The sequence below is a fragment of the Leptonychotes weddellii genome, chromosome 3, assembly GCF_054177405.1.
Source record: "Leptonychotes weddellii isolate Sample4059 chromosome 3, ASM5417740v2, whole genome shotgun sequence".
Lineage (NCBI taxonomy): Eukaryota > Metazoa > Chordata > Mammalia > Carnivora > Phocidae > Leptonychotes > Leptonychotes weddellii.
The window spans coordinates 84,049,700-84,070,476 of NC_138371.1; the positions used below are offsets into that span (position 1 = coordinate 84,049,700).

The 20,777-nt window shown below is 38.1% G+C and overlaps 1 protein-coding gene across 1 annotated transcript in view; it reads right to left on the reverse strand.

The window, feature by feature from the left end:
• The window catches only part of THSD7B (thrombospondin type 1 domain containing 7B), a 658,530-nt gene that overhangs the window by 93,464 nt on the left and 544,289 nt on the right, over positions 1-20,777 (reverse strand). The window contains exon 15 of the mRNA XM_081814537.1: positions 7,296-7,429. Within this exon, the coding sequence (XP_081670663.1) occupies positions 7,296-7,429 (134 nt within the window). The remainder of the gene's footprint in view (positions 1-7,295; positions 7,430-20,777) is intronic.

Genomic DNA, 20,777 nt, shown 5'->3' on the forward strand with positions numbered 1-20,777 from the left:
TTTTTTTTAAAGATTTTATTTATTTATTTGAGAGTGAGAGAGAGAATGAGAGAGAGAGAGCACGAGAGGGAAGGGAATCAGAGGGAGAAGCAGACCCCCCGCTGAGCGGGGAGCCCGATGCGGGACTCGATCCTGGGACTCCAGGATCATGACCTGAGCTGAAGGCAGTCGCTTAACCAACTGAGCCACCCAGGCGCCCCTGTTTGAATTATTTCTTAAAAAATATTTAAGAAAGACTAGCTACATGCAAACCTCTTTTGCTAGGCATGGGAAACACACTTAGTATTTGTTAATAATAATTCATTTAGTAAATATTTTTGAGGACTGTGTACCAGGCCCTTGCCTGGTTGCTGGGGTACAGACTTAAAAAAAAAAAAGAGAGAGAGAGATAAGATCCCTATTGTTGTAACACTTTTCTTCAAGTGATAATAATCAAAGTGAAGGTGAAAATGATAATGACAGTGAGATAAGTGGTGCCATTTGCTGATCTGATCACTTGGGACACAATGCCACAGCCAAGGAGTAAGCATTTTAAGACCGATACGATGGAGAGCTTTTGGTGCCCCCCAAATCATGCTAGGCTAGAATGAGTTATCCTATACATTAGGAGTTTCTTTTATACATATAATTTTTTTTAATTCAGGAAAATTGCAAAGTGGTCTATTACCTTGTACAATAGAAAGTAAGCTTTATGAGGTGCCAAGTAATGAAAAACTGTACATTGTATAAACAAGGTTAACACCGAAAGGTAGAAGAGGTAAGGAATGTCTTCTAATACAGGGAGGCCTGGTATACAGCCATCTATGGACTTTAATTTCTTTTGTGGTAATAGTCAATAGTGGAAGGAGGGACCACAAAAAAGCTTGTGTGTCTTGTTACAGACAAACTTAAAAGCTGGAAATTGCTTTCCTTCTTGCCTGCATACTCTCTGCTGATGTTCTTTTATTATTTCACCGAGAAAGAAGAGATAAGACTTCTGGGCAGTGGTGTCCAGTTGAATGTACACATTAGTCTTTGTTCATTCCTAATATGCCACAAAAACGATCGTAAAGGAATTTGTTACCAAAAAACCCACAAACAAAGAAAACTCAAAAACCCAAGATGGGAGGAAAGGCATTACCCTACAAGGACAAAGAACATGGGAAAGGACAAAGAAAACAAATGGAAAACAGATGAACTAGAGGTAACTCACTCACCATACCAAGAAAGCTGAAATACTAAGACTTCAAGGAAAAACAAAGAAAGTAACTCCATTTACACCACAGGAAACATAAAAAATTCAGGAGCTTGGGGCACCAAGTACCTCTGGAAATGTGGATGAAGGTGAGGCTGAAAAACTGGAAGATTTACTGAAAGTATGTTTAAGAAGTACCTGGGCCCTCAGACCTCCCACAATCCACAGGGCTAGGTGATGGCCCCTCCCCACCCCCCTGCAGGTAACTGAAGGTTTATTATCTGGAAAGGGCCACAAAAAGAGACAGTCTCTGGGCTAGAGAACACATGGCTCACTTAAGGATGAGAATATCATATTGAAAACAAGGGTTTAAGTACAAGTTAATACACTGGAAGAATTATCACAAACCTAGTGGTTTAAAAAATGAAAATTATTATCTTACAATTCTGTAGCATAGAAATCCAACATGGATCTCACTAAGCTAACATCAATGCTTTGGTAGAGCTGGATTCCTTTCTGGAGGCTCTAGAGGAGAGACCACTTCCTTAGCTCTTTCCAGATTCCAAGGGCTACCCACATTACCTGGGCATGGCCCCTTTCTCCTCCATCTTCAAAACCAACAGCCTTGCATTTCTCTGTGCCTTGCATCTGTGGTCACATTTTCCTTTCTCTCCCATTTCCCCTTCACATTTAAGAACCCTTGTGAATAAATTGTCCCTGTGGAGACAATCCATGAATATCTTCCTGGCTCAACATCCTAAGCTAATCACATCTGCAAAGTCCTTTTTGCTATAGAAGGTAAGAGATTCACAGATTTCAGGGATTAGAATGTGGACATCTCTGGGGGGCTACAATTCTGTTTACCACATCAGCCAAAACACTGGCCGCTAGGATTATCGATTTCACGCGTGATTTATGAAAAGACTTTTCTGGGGGTTCTGACAAGCCCAAGAGTAAAGACTTAAAAAGACTGAATTGAAGATGTTCCCAAATGAAAATGCCCCTGGAATTACATATCCTGCATTATCAATTTCCATCTCATATCTTCAGTTGTCACCTCATTCCTACTCAAAACTCAGGGCAAAACTGTTTTGAAGCATATTTGCTATTCCTGCAGCCTTCCCGCCCCCCATCCCCAACTTCCTTCATGACTATCTCTTGAATTTCATTTAATCACACTTTTATTACCATTTCAGAGCAACCTCTTATCTGGATCATTAACAGACTTCCTATTGCCAAACTCAATGGTCAATTGTCATCTTACTAAATTTCTGAGACCCATTTGAAACAACTGATTGCTCTCTTTTTCTTGAAAAACCCTCTTGCTTTCCCATTTTCTTGGTTTTCCTCATTCTCCAACAGCTCTTTCTGTCTCATTTGTAGAACTTTCTCTATCTATGAATACTGGAGTTCCCCAGGGCTCAATTTCTTGTCTTTTCTTATCAATATATATCAAATGTATAAGCTGTTGATGCCCAAATTTATACCACTGTCTCTTTCTGAACTCTAGTCTGTATTGTCACAGTTGGAAGGCAAATTTAATTTGTTCACAAGCTAGCTTTTGATTTTTCTCTCTCAAACTTGCTTCTAATATTCCTCATCTCAACAAATGGCACCATCATTCCTATGATTGTTAGGCACTAAAACCTAGCAGTCATCTTTGATGCTTTCTTTCTTCCACGTTCTACAATCACTTTATAAATAAATCCTGCGGTCTGTACCTTCCAAATATAGTCCAAATGTGACCTTCTCACCACCTTCATTATTACCAAGCCCAGCCCAACCATCAGTGTCTCCCACCAGGAATTCTGGAATGTCTTTGAAACCTTCATCCCTGCTTCTATTTATATACCCCCCAAAACACCTTCTTTACATCCAACAAGTCCTTTCAAATGTAAATAAGACTATGTCATTTCCTCTGTCTCAAACATTTCATGGCTTCCATTTGCAGTTAGAAAAAAATCCTTTTACTTTGTTTTAGAAGATTGTATGATTTGAGTACTGGCACCAGCCATACAGGACACCTTGCTATTCATCTTGTTATAACAAGCCAAGAAGATTACTACTTTGGAAACTCTTTCTCCCTGGGATTTCTTTCTTTAGATCTTTATATTCATCCAGGTCTCTCATTTTATTCAGATGTCTGCTTGGATATTTTGCTGGCCAACCTCTCCAAAACAGTATCCCCCATCACTCCAACCGAATTTTATTTTCTTCTTGGCATTTCCCAGCAAAGACATTCCATTATATTTATGTGTTTATCTTTTTCTCTGCCACTGTAAGTTATTTGAGGATAGAAATTTTGTTCACTTTTCTTTTATCCCCACTGCCTAGACTGCCTGATACATAGAATATTTTTTGAATTAATAAATTATTGCAATCCAAGATGAACCATGAAGATGTCCCCCAGTTTGGAAGTTTCAAGAAAGAGAAGGATAAGCTATTTTATTCATTATAACAGTGTCTTATTAAGGTCAATAATGGTTTGGAATGCAAGATACCCAGAAAATCTGCTTCACATATTTAAATGTGATCATACACATAAAGCATACAACAAAATCTGCCACAACAAAATATCACAGACTAGTTTCCTTAAACAATAGGAAATTATTTTCTCACAGTTCTTGAGGCTCCAAGTCTGAGATCAAGGTCCTGGAAGGGTTGGTTTCTGCTGAGACCTCTCTCCTTGGCTTGTAGATGGCTGATGAACTGTGTATTTTATTTTTTATTTTTCATTTAAATTCAATTAGCCAACATATAGTACATCATTAGTTTCACATGTAATGTTCAATAATTCATCAGTTATGTATAACACCCAGTGCTCATCACATCACATGCCCTCCTTAAAGCCCATCACTCAATTACCCCATCCCCCCATCCACCTTCCCTCCAGCAACCCTCAGTTTGTTTCCTCTAGTTAAGAGTCTCATGGTTTTTCTCCTTCTCTAATGACTTCCCATTCAGTTTTCCCTCCCTTCCCCTATGGTCCTCCACACTGTTTCTTATATTCCACATGAGTGAAACCATATGGTAATTGTCTTTCTCTGATTGACTTATTTTGCTCAGCATAATACACTCCAGTTTTATCCACGTTGATGTAAATAGTAACTATTCATCCTTTCTGACGGCTGAGTAATATTCCATCATATATATATATATTATATGTATACATATATCACATCTTCTTTAGCCATTCATCTGTCGATGGACATCTCAGCTCTTTCCACAGTTTGGCTATTGTGGTCATGGCTGCTATAAACATTGGGGTGCATGTGCCCCTTTGGATCACTACATTTGTATCTTTGGGGTAAATACCTAGTAGTAAAATTGCTGGGTCATAGGGTAGCTCTATTTTTAACTTCTTGAGGAACCTCCATACTGTTTTCCAGAGTGGCTGTACCAGCTTGCATTCCCACCCACAGTTTAAGAGGGTTCCCCTTTCTCGGCATCCTTACCAACATTTGTTGTTTCCTGACTTGTTAATTTTAGCTATTCTGACTAGAGTGGGGTGGTATTTCATTGTGGTTTTGATTTGTATTTCCCTGATGCCGAATGACATGGAACATTTCTTCATGTGTCTGTTGGCCATTTGTAGGTCTTCTTTGGAGAAATGTCTCTTCATGTCTTCTGCCCATTTCTTGACTAGATTATTTCTTTTTTGGCTGTTGAGTTCAGTAAGTTCTTTATGAATCTCAGATACCAGCCCTCTATCTGATATGTCATTTGCAAATATCTTCTCCCATTCTGTAGGTTGCCTTTTGGTTTTGCTGAGTGTTTCCTTTGCTGTGCAGAAGCTTTTTATCTTGATGAAGTCCCAAAAGTTCTTGTTTCCTCTTGTTCCCTTGCCTTTAAAGACACGTCTAGCAAGAAGTTGCTGCCGCCGAGGTCGAAGAGGTTGCTGCCTGTGTTCTCCTCTAGGATTTTGATGGATTCCTGTCTCACATTTAGGTCTTTCATCTGTTTCGAGTTTATCTTTGTGTATGGTGTAAGAAAATTGTCCAGTTTCATTCTTCTGCATGTGGCTGTCCAGTTTTCCCAGCACCGTTTATTGAAGAGACTGTCCTTTTTCCATTGGACATTCTTTCCTGCTTTGTCAAAGATTATTTGACCATAGAGTTGAGGGTCCATATCTGGGTTCTCTATTCTGTTCCATTGATCTATGTGTCTCTTTTTGTGCCAGTACCATACTGTCTTGATGATTACACTCCCTGTGTCTTTACAAGCTCTTCCCTGTGTGTGTGTGTGTGTCCTAATCTCCTCTTTTTATAAGGACATGAATCAGATTGGATTAGGGCCCATCCCAAAGACCTCATTAACATTAATTACCTCTTTAAAGAGTCTATCTTCAAATATAGCCTTGTTTTGAGGTACTGAAGTTTAGGTCTATAATACATAGATTTTTGGGGAATGCAATTCACCTCATAACAGAGTGGTATTCAGTAGCTGTGGTATTAGTATTATATCAAGCTCTGTAAGTTTGAGCTGAGAAGTATTGCTTAAAGACTTTCTTGTTTAAGTATGTTTTTCCTCCGTCAGCCTGCCATAATTCTGTCAGTAGCAATTTATTCTCTTAAAGCCTTCCTTTCTCTCCTGAGATTTTGCTTTAGTACTGCTAAGAGGCCTGGCTGGGATGCGAGTGGGAGGTATCACAGCTCATCTGCTTGTTACTTAATAAGCTAGGTTGATCAGTCATTTCTCAAAACCATGAGAACAAGACAGTGGAGACATAGATTTTGAAGAGAAAAAAGTCTGTGACAGCATGAACACACCAGTCCCCAGAGGAAAGGGGAACTAACAAAGTGAAAGAAAGACAATTCGTCTATTAGCCATTTGCTTGGCTTGATGACCGTTTCACGAATAGCTACTTCTTCCAACATGGCTACCAGTGATTTTGCAACACTGGGATTAAGTCTCAGAAATGGTGGGTATATACTGAATTACTGAATAAAGTAAGTTCACTGATATTGAATAACAATCAACATATATAAGTAGAGTCTGCCTTAGCAACTGACTTCAATCTCACAGTTAACTCAACAAGGAGTTATAGGATTTGAGAACTGTCTGTCCATTTGAAATGGAGCTTCCTAAATCTCACAAAATGATACTCTCTGCTCATGCAATTGAATAGTTGACTAAACTATATTTTCTTCTTGATTTTACACACTAATCATTGTTTATCATTAATATTTTAGTTTTCGCTTGTTCAGTCTAACATTTATTACCATATTCTCAGTTGGTAAAGAAATTCATTCTTTCCAAATCATTCTTAAATAGGCCATTTTGACAAACTCAGACCAAGTGTTTCCTTTGCTTACACTGCTGTATTTACAAAACAAAAACTTTAAACAAGATCCCTCCGTAAATAACCCAGAATTCACTAAATTCTTTCAGAGGTGTGCTCTTTTTATATTAAAATTCATCACTATAGTTCATAAGTATTCTCAGACTGTAGTTTCCAAGACCAATAGTGAGGGTTTAAATTGACCTTTTCAATGTACTGACATTCAAAATTAAATGAAGGGGGGGAAATCGGAGGGGTAGACGAACCATGAGAGACTATGGACTCTGAGAAACAGGCCGAGGGTTCTAGAGGGGAGGGGGTGGGGGGATGGGTTAGCCTGGTGATGGGTATTAAAGAGGGCACGTTCTGCATGGAGCACTGGGTGTTATGCACAAACAATGAATCATGGAACACTACATCAAAAACTAATGATGTAATGTATGGTGATTAACATAATAAAATAAAAAATAAAAAAAAGATAATGTCCATCAACTACACTACCCATAGACCAAAAAAGAGACATGGTATCACAGCCAAAATCTCCCAATTTGTTAACAGTTATGGCTGTGGATCAGTGAAGGGATGCTAGCCTGCTCCATGCAGTTAGCTTTCCCACTGAAGTCATTTGCAGGGAACAGTAGGGATTGTGACTACACTGCAGAGGAAATCCCACTGTACACATGGCAGTTAAGGCACATATACTTCTATACAAACTTAATGATGAGCAAAAGCCAGAGTATGTAGTATGAAAATTAGAGTGCACTTGGATAAACACTGTTTTTTAATAAAAAGGTATACGTTCCTCTGCCCCATTTCCCAAATGTCTCCATTTCCACACACCTGATTTTCCTAGATTGCATTCCTTCTCCGCAGCGCAGAGACCTCAGCTCATTGGGGATTTTGCATGGAGACCAGTGTTCTACAATCCAGGAATACTGATTGCATTCACTGTAGCATAGGACTGCCTCATGCACCTGTCAAGAACAGGAAAGGAAAAAAAAATTATGTGGAACTCTACAAGTTATATAAAAAGAGCCTATCTTTTAGTAATGCCTGTTGAACATAACCCAAGAACTATACTCTGGCTAAAACAGCCAAATTACACTCCCAAAAAGCAAGATGTATTTGGCTTCTCTGAAATTACTGACTTGCCTAAAGAAACATACAGGGGAAATCAACTAAGACATAAACAAAGGACAGTCATTTCCTACCACTGAGAATAGGAATTCCATTACCATTTCATTTCCCGAAAGACCTCACACAGCATCTATTAGATGGTCCAGCTCTCAATTATATGGCATACTGTATTTTCAGATGTACTTTAAGATGTCAATTGAAACAAATATATATAAGGAAAATTTACTCTTGAATATAAGAGGTCCTTAGAATGCATAAGAAAAGTGGTATTTGCACGGGAAATTTCTTTTTATGCCCCCAAATGATCAATGCTAACAGGCAATCATTTAGCCTCCTGGGTATTGTGGCTTTATATGAATTCGGCTATTTGTAGGATATTTTCAGAGCATAGCTATAACACAGACACACACACACACACGACAAACACTACTAGACTGTTAGAGACTGGGCATGACTGATTACTGACTGTGAATATTTACAATTTTATGGTAAAAACAATGATTACAGTAAATGAATTCTTAGGTTACTTCCTATGCACTTGTTTGTGATGATTTTTTTCCCTGAAACTGTATCCCATTGGGTAGTCAATTGAGTTTGCCTGCCTTTTTAAGACAGAATTTAAAATGCATTACTCAATATAGAGCACAGCACTCTCAGTAAGAAGATGTTTCATTGCATGATAGGTTACTCTAGATCACAAAGATGGCTCTAGTATAGCATGCTGATGAAGACGGAGTCAACCTATTACCAAAATAGTTAATTAATGCTTTTCCTTTTAAGTAAGAACTTAAGCTTGAGTTCTTTTCTCCCACTGCCTTTCTAATTCCACAAAATTGTAAATGATGACTAGGCAGCGCTATCCAAACAGAACCATTACTTGCAAGTTTCCACTAAATGAGAGGGAAAGCACTATGTAATGGGATAATCAGAAAACAAGATTGGAGCACTGTCAGCATGTCAGATGGAAATCAAATGAGAAAAGGTTATTTGTGAGACTACATCTTAGGAATCACAAATAATGTCAGAAACTATTTTTAACTGTGGGGTTCTGGCTCTCTCATGTAGAGCACACAAGGAAAAGGAAAACCACAAAGTGAAAAATATGTGAAGGCAAAATGAAAGGAGATGGGAAAATAAAAGTGGAAGTAGGTGTAGGAAAGTAAGGAATTAAGTAATAAAAGCAGCACATTTCATGCTGTGAATGCTGCCAAGACTGAAACGAAAGGTTTGGAAGCAGAACCTACGTTAGAATAAGGAGGTAATAAATAACTTGTAAGGGAGAAAAGCCTGCCCAACTCCTGGCATGGTAGAGGTAAGAGAAAAATCTATCAAAATGAAAGACAGGACCCCAATGGAACAGACACCTGGAAAGTGAGCTGATGACAGCTGAGGGTTTAGCCAACTCCACTCTACCACAAAAATAAAGACTGCACTGAATTTGTGGGCTTGTTCTGTAAACTTTTCAATGTGTAACAGACAATTTAAATAAAGCTCTTTGGCTTTCATATGAGATACATGAAAGTCTGCCAAAGCACTTTGTACAAACCAGGGGTAGATGGAAATATTAATTAACAAAGTATTTTCCCATACCTCATGCATGAATTTGAGAGCAAATGGATGGAATATCCTGAGAGGGACTTATTTTTCTAAAGCTATCAATACTAAGCAGAGTTTACATTTCTACCCTACCTCCTACATAAAGCCCAAAGACAGCTAGAAAAATGAAAACCTGTGTAGTTGCATGTTGCTCTGATATAAACATTTGAATGTCTGGTTGTATATTTGATTTACTATTTTTACTCTTTATGCTTTGCAATCTACAGCTAAGCAGAGTAGCTAACCTCAATGAAAAGCTGTTGGAAGATAGGGAGCGTATCTTTGCAGGAAGATGTTGACCCACCCCTTTAACTAATGAGTAAAAAAAATAGTACCTCTTAAACAAGATTCACATGGATTTACTTGATTTTTCCCCCATATGTGTATGCTATTTTAATATTGCTCATACTGTCACTTCTAGCTGATAAATCCCTATCCTTCCTTCAAAGCCCAAGTAAACCCCATCACTTCCACAAGACTTTTCCCATGACCCCTAGTTGACATGTTTTTGGTACTCAGTGACAGTCTCAGTTTTAAGAGACTTGTTGCCAGATTATAACATTATGTACAGGGGCTGGGACAGTGCTGGTGGTTAGAACCTCATTGTGTTTTGCTGGAGGAGCAGACAAATTTAATAAAGTCATCACCTGACTCTTTTTCTAAGTGTTTCCTATTTTTCACACTACTTTAGCTCTTTTTCTCATCTTGGTCTTAATGTCTCCTTTTCACTTTATATAATAAGTCTACTTCTCACTTTAAATAAAAGTGAGAAAGTAAGCTCAGAGAAACACAATTTGTACTTTTCACACCTAAGGATGCTTCTAGTCCTAACCAAAGTCAGACCTGGACAAGCAGCATTTGTGTAGGTGACTACTCAAAAAACTCTTGAGTCTTAGGCAGGCGGAAACAAAGTTTCCATAATGTCTGTATTTCACAAGACATGGGGCACTGAGTGGGTTCAATAAGTACTGGGTGAATTGAAAGGGGCCCAGGTTGCTAAATGACTCTCACACAATTCTCTAGAGAACATAGGCCCACTAAATAGAACATGTAAGGGGTATTTTACAAAGCCCAAAGGACAAGGAAGGAGCAAAAAATAAAAACCTTTTCTTTCCATTATGGGGCTGGGGTGAAGAATAGCAATCACTATGTCATCAAAAGGTGCTGCTTGATGATTTTGTTATGGGAAAGAAAGGCTGTTCCTTAAGAATTGTGAGAACTGTCTCCTTAGAGTCCTTGTCCATTAGGCATGGAATCTTATCTAGAGGATTGAAAACAACCACAAGAGGCAAAAAGCGCAGCAGGCATTCAAGAATAAAAACTAACTACCCAGCTGGCCAATTTCTTCTCCTGTCAGTCCTTTATGTTCTGGCTATATCATATTGCTATTTAGTTGGTGCTTATTACAGTTTTTTAATGGAAGTTGTTAAAGCATGGACTTTATCAAGGAATCGTATGGAAATTCTGAAGGAGAGAAATGAGCCACGGGAAAGTTAAATGAAAATCATTCCTAAATGGCACAAATTGGGAAGAAAATAACAGGGTTTAATAGGGCCATAGATGCTAAAAATGCCACTGAAAAATCTAAATCCTCAGAGAGGCAACATTTCATTCTCCTAGTAATGAGTTCTATTTATTACTTCTTCAGTGGGGAATTGTGTTTTTATAATTTTGCTAGTTCCAGAGTCATAAACTCATTCATTGAGTCGGTCTTTTAATATTTATTAAATAAGTCTCTGCTCGTTGTAATTGATCATTTTAATTAAGTACTATTTTCTGATACTCATCTCCAACTATAGATGGACTTCCCTGGCATAAACTTGCAAGCAGGGTCTCTCTGGAGCTCAGCAGATGTCATTACTGCATATCAGAGTCCTAGGGTTCAAGGGCTCAAATAAAGCAAACGAACAATAACCACAATAAACACAAAAATGAAGAAAGGAAAACTCATGAATTCCAATTTTCTACAGTCAAAACCCTTTGCTCCAGTGAAGCTGCCAGTCAACACCCGTACAGAAATCTTCAGGCTGGAGACTTCCATACCGGACACTGTGGTTACTTAGTAGAACTTGACAATTAGTTCAAAAGCCCATCTAGGGCCAGAAATTCCTGCAAATCTGAGCCAGGGTCTGTACCATTGGCCTGTGAGAGGAAATAGTCTTCTTGGAGTGGTGAGATCAATAAAGCACTATGGGTTCCATTCTCCCCCAAATGTTGTGAGCTTTTAATATAAGATGTACAAATTTGCCTCAGGTCTAGGACCCTCATCTCTTAATTCAAAGAGCTTTCCCCCCAGCCCTTCACTAGTTGTCTGTCTCCTCTTTTTCCTCCTCCAGGGTTCATGCTTTCCCTTCAGAAGGGTCCTCTATACTATATCCTCCCTCAACCAAATTTTGCCCTTTTTCTCATTCAGTCAGCAACTAAGTTATGCACTCCTCCATTATGAATGTCTGAATGACTGGAAAGTATCACATTTAGGCAAGTAAACTTTTGCTTCCATTTGTGTTAATCATGCATTTATACCTGTCTGTACTTAATATAATACATGTGGTGCTAAAATTCAGTCCTCATGCAACTGCACCTACATGCTTTACAATGTGCCCATCACTGGCCCCCGGTTATCAATGACACCATATAATGCTGTGTAGAACTTTATAGCTTGTATAAGACACTTTATGTCTCTGGTCTTAATCATCAGGATCATTTGAGTTACACAAGGTTAGCAGAATCCCTATTTCTAGGTAAAAATAAATAAAATTTGAAGATGCCCAGTTAGTCATTCATAGCAGATGAATGACTAGGCTCGTGCTCAAACTGAGATGAATTTAGAATCCCACTCTGCTGATGCAAACAGTGCGTGGGTTTCATCTCTTTAGCTTGTTTGGGCACATTCCATGCTCTGAGAATATCTTTTCAATGAGTAAGATAATGCTAATATTTATAAATTCCTAAAAAGGGAAAACCAAAAACAGAATTTTCAAATATGTCTATACAGTAGATGATGCCTATTGCTATATATTTTTATATATATATAAAACTGCACAAGCAATTCATCCCAAGGCTTCAGGTATGGAATCTCTTTTCATAATTTCAAAAAACCAAGAAGTATCTCAGAAAACCAACTTCCATTTTAAACATGGAAGAGCAGGCCTGAGTCTTTTAGATGGTTGCAATTCTTTGTGTGAATGGGGGGTTAAAAAAAAATCCACAACTGTTTTTAAATTGGTATCGGTGGGAAAACTATCACGCCTATCATTTGTACAGTGTGTTGCTCAAGAGGGCAGCATTTGGAGTCAGGCTTTCTGAGAATCTGGAAAAAAGCGATCCATACTTGCGAGGTAGGCAACTGTCATTTCCAGCTTCAATGTTCAAGTCTAAGGCCCTGGCTGTCTTCCTCTTCCAAGACATTTTCTCACACTAGCTTCTCTGGCTACACAGCAATTGAAAAGATTTCCTGAGCATGCCCTGAGCTTATCACCATGCCTGGTTTGTGAGATTCACCAGTGGTTTTATATATGCATTGTATGTTTTCTTTTCAGTTTTCACCCTAAAAAAATCTCAAAACAAACCTCATAATGCTGAATGAATCTTATTTGCAAAATTTGTAGACAAATTATTGAGCTTTCAAGCCAATGGGAAGTTTATTAGCAAAGTAATGGAGGTGGCTACATTCCTCATCTTCTAAGAGCAGCAGTTTCTGTGTCAGATGTACAGACTATGTTAACTGTAGCGTTGTATCGAGGGGCCCGTAAATGCATTCCCCATACCAAACCTTGTCTGTAGTCTCAATGAATAATACAATCTCAGACATATTGTCACCACTGCTCATCAAATGAATGTAGTAGGCAATGCTGTGATTAATGAAGTTTTAACTTGAAAGTGCTTCTGAATTTGAAATCGCTCATTAGAAAGTTTCTCAATCCGGGCTGGCTAAGAGTGCAAGATCCTTGTAACAAAAACACAGAGAACTACTGCCCTTACATACAAAAAAAAAAAAAAAAAAGAAGAGAAAAAAATGGACTAACAATGAGGCTATCTATGCCTTAAAGTCACATTATTGTTTCTATTTTGACAGAAGATATGTTGTACAGAGTAGCCTTTTTTCTAAACGGAATATAGAATAATATTTCTTATACAGAAGGTCTAAACTCTGGATTTTTTTTTCCCTTTCCTTTTTTAATGGTCTAAAGCACTCAACCCCTTACCTCCAGTCTGAATACCACTGATGATCTTTTAAGCACAGTGTCATCAGAATCAAGATGAATATCCTCTCACAGCTAAGCTACCTCTGTCATTCATGCAGTCCTCTGTTCCAACAGTGGGGGTGGAGGTGGAGATTAGTATGGGTACAGAGACTAAGTAGGGCCCCAAGTTATGCATATACTTCCTCCCCTTCCCCATGTTTCCTGCCTCCTTCAAGGATATTACACATAGCCTGAACTTTATAGAGGGTATTTAATATTGGGGAGCCACCAAGTCCTCATGTAAAAGACCATGGTTAAAGTTCATTTATCTGTGCTAATGGAGTTTACATTATTTGTAATGGCAAACAAAGAACAATGCATTATTTCTTTTTTTAATCCTTCATACTCTATTTCCCTGGTAGCAGATTTACATTTCTTATTGTGCATGATTTAAGTGACTATGAAACCACAGTCTTAAAGTGAACTGCATGGTAATGGACAATCAACAAAAGTGATGATTGTGGAGATCCTATACAGTGCACGATATTCTACAGTAAAGCACTAACACACACACACACACACACACGGGCACTGATTGGACTCCCTCTGTGCCTGATATGTGGTACGGAATTGAGGGAACATATTGACATAGACAAGTTGGGGCAAGTTGAACTATAAGGCCCACACACTGTACCTCAGCACTACGTAAACAACCATAAAAGGTAGAATGAGAGGCGGAAACTCACTCCAGAGTTGGATCGACTTTTCCAACACCCTGGGAGTTTCCACCCACAGCCATGCTGTTATGATAAGAAATCAGATGGCATTTTGTAGATTGCTCATAGCATGCCAGGGACTACTGTCATGGTGGTCCTTTGGATTTTCATAGCACGGATTGCAGTTATCAGTCACACTGAAGTGGGGGGAAAAAAACCAACAACCCCATGCCAATATCATGGATACTTCCAGAAAACTCTCCAAGTGTTGAACTAATAGCTCTTCAGAAAAGAGGTTATGAATGAACCTTGGGGACATTATGTGAAATAAGCTAATTACAGAAGGATGAATACTACATAAGTCCACTTATATGAGGTATCTCAAATAGTCAAACTCATTGAAGCAAAGAATAGAATGGTGGTTGTCAGGGGCTGTGGGAGAGGGAAATGGGGAGATGTTAAATAATGGATATAAAATTTCAGTTATGCAAGATGAATAAATTTTAGAGTTCTGTGTACAACACTGTGCTTATGGATAACAAATACTGTATTATACACAAACATTTGTTAAGAGGGTGGATCTCATGTTAAGTATTTTTACCACAATAAAAATTTATTAAAAATTTTAAGAAGAGGTATGTGTCTCAAAGGGTTAGGTTGCGCCATGGAAACCTGACTAGAGAAAAAAAAACATGTCTGTCCTTACTATATATGAGATATTGTCTAGGAGTCTGGTGCAAAGATAAGATGGATAGATAGATAGATGGATGGATGGAGAGAAAGAGAAAGTGAGTGAGTTTATCACTTATTTGGGTCACAGAATATGACCACAAGAAATCAGGGGAGGAAAGAAAGCTTTCATTCTCTGTAGACAAGAGTCTGAAATGGAAACTCCTGCCTTCTGGCAGGTCACAAAAGTTTTACAAGTTAGAGGCATAAAGCAGAGATGAACAGATCTCAGTTCTTAGAAACAGACGTCCTAAGGGTATCTAGATCAGAAAGGTATATGGTATTGTTTAGGGTTTTCAAGAAAGGGAGGAGAAGGAGTTTGGCCTGAGGCTTGCAGCTATTTAAGTGTCAAACAGAAGTGAAAATTTGGGGGAAAGTCTTTAGTTTCCTTGTGGGCCTTTGCTGGGACAGAATCTTGTACAGTTAGCTCCCACTTATTCTCAGTAGTTGAGACCATCATGCTATCCCTATACTCTAGAATTCATGCAACTGTTTCTTCACTCACTAAATGCAAAAACTCTATGAAAACATGCCTAGGAAATCAATATAATTTGGATGATAAAAATGTAATTGTGTAAAGAAGCAGTTTAATCTAAGTTACACACCAATTAGGCAGAGAAATCCTATGTTTGTGTGGCCAGACTCTCATATACAAATGCACAAAGAAGAATAGCCCTAGTTAGGATAATCTAATAGGAACTACTTTGGATGAGAGATTTGCTAATCAAGCAAACGAACCAAAATGTAAATATAATTCTCATAAGCTGTACACAAGGGCCCCAGTACATATGAGATGAAGCCTGGAGACTGTGGCTAGCTGGGGTAAGTAAATGGGAATATGAGATTAGACAGAATTTTATTTGTAGACAATGGGAGCCAGTAAAATTTCTGAGATTTGTATTAAGAGATATATTCCAAATTAAGTGTGGGGAACATTAGTCACCTCAAACGGGAGGGAGATGAAAGTGCAGGAGAACTCTGAGCAAGGCAGAAATGGCAGCAGTCCCAGTAGGAGGCTACAGTTTGGGAATAATGATCTTCGTAACTGCTATTTCCACAAAGCTACCAACAGGACGAGGAAGAAGAGACACCAGGATTTGGAAGTGAAGATGAAAGAGACAACCCAAATATCAGTGCTACTTTTTGAAATCATTTAATATTAGTGTATTCTAGAACATAGGGACACATGAAAGCTTCCTCTTTTTCACCAAGAGAACTGTGAAGAAAAAGACAAGACATCAGTTTCCCAAGAGCCCTAAATTCCAGGGAGTATTGCTAATGAGCAGAACAGCAGAAACTCTTGGGTATTTGCCCAGAAAACTTTTCATGACATATTTACCAACTTATTTTGTCTTAAGTTCGCTTAGTCAGAATAAATCTGATGCCATGTATGACCTGAAAAGCAATCTGGTCTTTGGAAGGTTTGCTCAGAACTTACCAATACTCAGAGTAGGCAAGCACAAACTGGCTTCCAGCATCACGGCCAAAAGGAAAGCCTCAAAACTGTTGCACATGTAATGAGAGCTCTAGGTCCATCAGGCTATAGTCTTTTAATCATTATCACAAATAAACCTTACCTTCATTAACTCTGAAATGCAGAGTTCTCATATAGCACTATTTCAAAGTCAATCAGGAAGTCAAAGAGAAAAAGAGCCATCAAAATTTTAAATAGAAAGAAATAAAACGATGGTCATTTTCCTGTTTAGTAAAACCAATTTAAAAAGAAGGAACAACATAAGAATTGCTGACTGCAAACTCCATTCCTAATTTGGCTAATTTCTAAATGATCCTATCATAACAGGCAGGAGGAGAGGAGAGGAGGAGATCACTAACTTTTCATCCAACAAAAAACAAATACAATGATTAATTCCTTATAGGTTGGAGCCAGAGAGGAAAATAATTACAAAATGTCCCTAAAGAGACTTTTTGCACAAAGAGGTTACGTGTTATACACACATACAGAATGATCTTTTTCTTCTGTACATAAATGTATAAAGCAGCAGTTCTCAGACTGCAGTGTGCTCTAACAGTCTTCCCTGTTAAAATACAAGGCCAGACACAGCACAAATGGCTTTGTAAAATATGAACTCTTAGTGTGAGTCCTCCCATAACAAACCCAATGTGTCGGGGACAAAGTTAAAGTGAAACACAGAGCCACACGTGATGCTTTATAACCCAGGATAGCACAGCCTGACCTTTGCAGAACTGAGAGGCAAGACTGATTGGATAATGGAATCCCTGCCATTCACTTACATGGTGATAAATTGGGATCCTGGCTCCGATTTCCACCCCAGTTTCATCAGTCAGAGACTCTTATTAGGGACTAATAGGAAACTGCTGCTTTATGGAATAGAGTATTTTGTTGCAAATATTCTTCTTCTGAGACAGACAGTGAGAAAGAGACAGGGACGGAGGCAGACCTTTCTGGTTCTTCACGAAATAAAAACAGAAGACTGCTGCAGGAAAATGATCATTTAAGGCAGACCTTACCTGGCCTCCGTTTTAGTAAACTTTCTTTTGACCAAAGGGAAGATAGCTGATGGTAAGTCAGGAGTCATGTGTGACAAGAACAAGTATTACTATATACAACAAAAATAATGGACCTATTCCTAGGTACTTGCCAAACACAGGTTATTCGGAAAACCTGACAGTGAAGGTCTTAAAATGTGCTACAGAATGATCAGTTAACCCATTTACATAAAGCAGACGTGTTTCTACAAAGTTGGCCCAGATAAACGGTTATAACATAAATACACCTGTGTATGTGCAACCAACAGCAGCCTTTCTGGGATCTGTACTTAAGGATTCCAGAAATCATATTTTGTGCAAATACCCTCCCTGCCCCACCAAAATAAATAATAGGGTATAAAGTTATTTTGTATCCCTGGTTTATACTTTGTGCTTAATAGATGTATATTGGTGTAAGTATGAATGAGTGCAGAAATATTTCTCTGAGCATGTTTCCTGGAGAGCAGACACCTAGATCAAACCATGAAGCTAAAAGTTTTGCCCTCTTTATATTTAATTTTCAGGAATTTTAATATTATGCACTAATAATTGAAATCTAATTGCTTATAATTATACTCAGGTCCCAAGATTTGGAAGTAGATATCCAAATGAATTCAGAGCCTTATATGTTTTTAGATTTATATGATTTCAAAATTCTCTCGTTTCTAAATTTCTGATCTCTGAATGTAGATGCTAGTAATTGGACAGTATTACCCCATTTTCCCATTCCAATTACGGATGTCTTGAATTAAGAAACATACAAGCTTCTAAAAGGATTGACTCTGGTGCTCGCTTCGGCAGCACATATACTAAAAGGATTGACTTTGTCTTCCTTTAAAAGCAGGTAATATTCACCATCCTTGGCTAAAGGCAGACTCTGCTGGTGTGAGGGAGCCAGGCTCATAGTGACTACGGGATCTCTCAGAAGATGGAGGTGATACCTGGCACATCTCTTGCATTGCACATAGCACCTGGCATGTGCAGGGCCCTTGACATAAATTCCTGTTGAACTAAACTATAGGAAGCCTAGGATTTATGGTTCTAGATCTGAGCTGGCATCTCACTTGTGGAATGGGGTCTTGTTAAAATATTCTTTCTTTGCAGGAATCACCCAGCTTTGGATTGATAAAATGGCATTAGTAGAGCAAGTTAGGAGATGGGCAGCATCAAGTACTTTACTTGTATTGGATTCTGGTTCTCCATTATTGGATTCTTTGGTGGGATCCTAGTAAGTTAATAATGGGGTCCTCTTTGGGGGTGGCTCCATTTCACTCATGAAGTGATCCTTTATACTGTGTGAAAAATCATCTGTGTTCTTGTGGAGCAGACAAGGAAGCTGTGAGAAAGGGGCTTTGTATCAGGTTCTGCCATTGATTTCCTGGCAGCTCACTTAAGGGACTCTCAGGGTCTAGCCTTTTCTTTTCATCTTCTGACTGTAATACTTACTTTCAAGAGAAGAACAATAATGATATATGAGCTTTAGAGAGTTTGATAGTTCACTGTAATAAGTAATATCTGTTTCGAGGAAGATGAGCATTGAAACATGGAACTGAAGGAATTTTGAAGCTGAAAGTAAGCTATATGATCATCTCGTCCAACTGCACCACTTCCTTCATCAAAAACACACCTGTATTTCCAAGTAGATTAACCTAATAAACTGTGAATCGTTTCTAACACTGCAAGCTCAAAACCTGGGAGAGAAAGAGACAAATGTCTTCAAGTTTATGCTTTCTCATCTTCTACAGCACCTAGTACATTGCTGAGGAAAAGAGATGTACGATCAGTGACAGCTAAGCCAGCAAAACAACTTCAGTCATTCCAAAAATAGCACTACTATTTCTGATAAAGATACAAGGGGTATTTACAATTCTATAGTCACATCAATTTTTGACATTTGAGCATGAAATGATTCCTCCTAAAAAGGTAAAATCTTTTTATAGCTGAGACATATAAAGTGCCCTACGTTGCAAGACTTAATTAAAAACTATTGACAATTTAGTGATCACTTACAAGGTAGAGTATAAGACATTGATGAGGAACAGAAGGAAGACAGGATGAATATAACGCGAACTGTTCTTCTTTAAAGATACGTGTTATAACAGCAGTTATAGATTATTTAACAGCTGGAACTAGATGTGTTGAACTTACTCATTCACTCCTGCATTAATTCATTGATATTACTGATGTTCTACTATGTAAGACTGGCCCAGAACCTCCTTCGACATTGGATAAACAAAGATGACACAAATCCTTTCTTTTGTGTGTTGGTAAACTATGGCCCATGGGTCAAATATGGCCTGCCCCCCCTTTTTTTTTAAATGAGATATAATCTACATATACTAAAATTCTCTCTTTTAAAGTATACAATTCAGTGTTTTAAAATGCATATGTAAAGTTGTGCAATCATCATTACTACTTCTGGTTCCATAATATTTTCATCACCCTGAAAAGCTACCTTATACCCACATTAGCATTCATTATCCATTCTCTCCTTCCCTGTGCCCCTGGCAACCGACCATTAATCTACTTTTTGCTTTCTTTTTTTTTTTTTTGTCTATTCTGGACACTTCATATAAATGAAATCATATAATATATGGCCTTTTGTGTCTGATTACTTTCACTTAGCATAATATTTTCAAGGTCCATCCATGTTGTAGCATGAATAAGTACTTTATTATTGTTTATGGCGGAGTAACATTCAACTGTATCGATAAACCAAATTTGTTTATCCATTTTTGGATAGTTGATGGACATGTGGGTTGTTTTCATCTTTTGGGTATGAATAATCATGCTATGAACATTTGTGTACAAGTGTTTGCATTGGAGGTTTTCAATTCTCTTGGCCATCCGCCTCGGAGTAGAGTGGCTGGGTCATGTGGAAACTGTTTATGCTTACCCGTTAACTGCCAAAGGGTTTTCCAAAGTGCTGCAACATTTACATTTCCACTAGGAATGTACAAGGGTTATGCTTACTCTACATTCAACACTTATTGTTTTGTCTTTATTTTGATTATAGACATCTTAGTGGCTGTGAAGTGATACCTCATTGTGGTTTTGATTTATATTTCCTTAATGACTAATGATGTTTAGCATCTGAGCATCTTTTCATGTGCTTATTGGCCATTTGCATATGTTATTTGGAGAAATGTCTACTAAGGATCTGTACCCATGGATTAATTAGTCTTCTTAGTGTTGAGTTGTAAGATTTCTTTATATTTCTTGGATACTAAATCCTCATCAGATAGATGATTTGCAAATATATTGTCTCATTCTGTGGGTTGTCTTTGCAGTTTTTTGATGATGTACCTAGAATTACAAAAGCTGTTGGCTTTGATGAAATCCAGTTTACCACTTCTTCCCTGTCATAGCTTGAGCTTCAGGTATCCACTGTCTAATCCAAGATTACAAAGGTCACAAAGATTTACACTGATGTTTTCTTTTAAGAGTGTAAT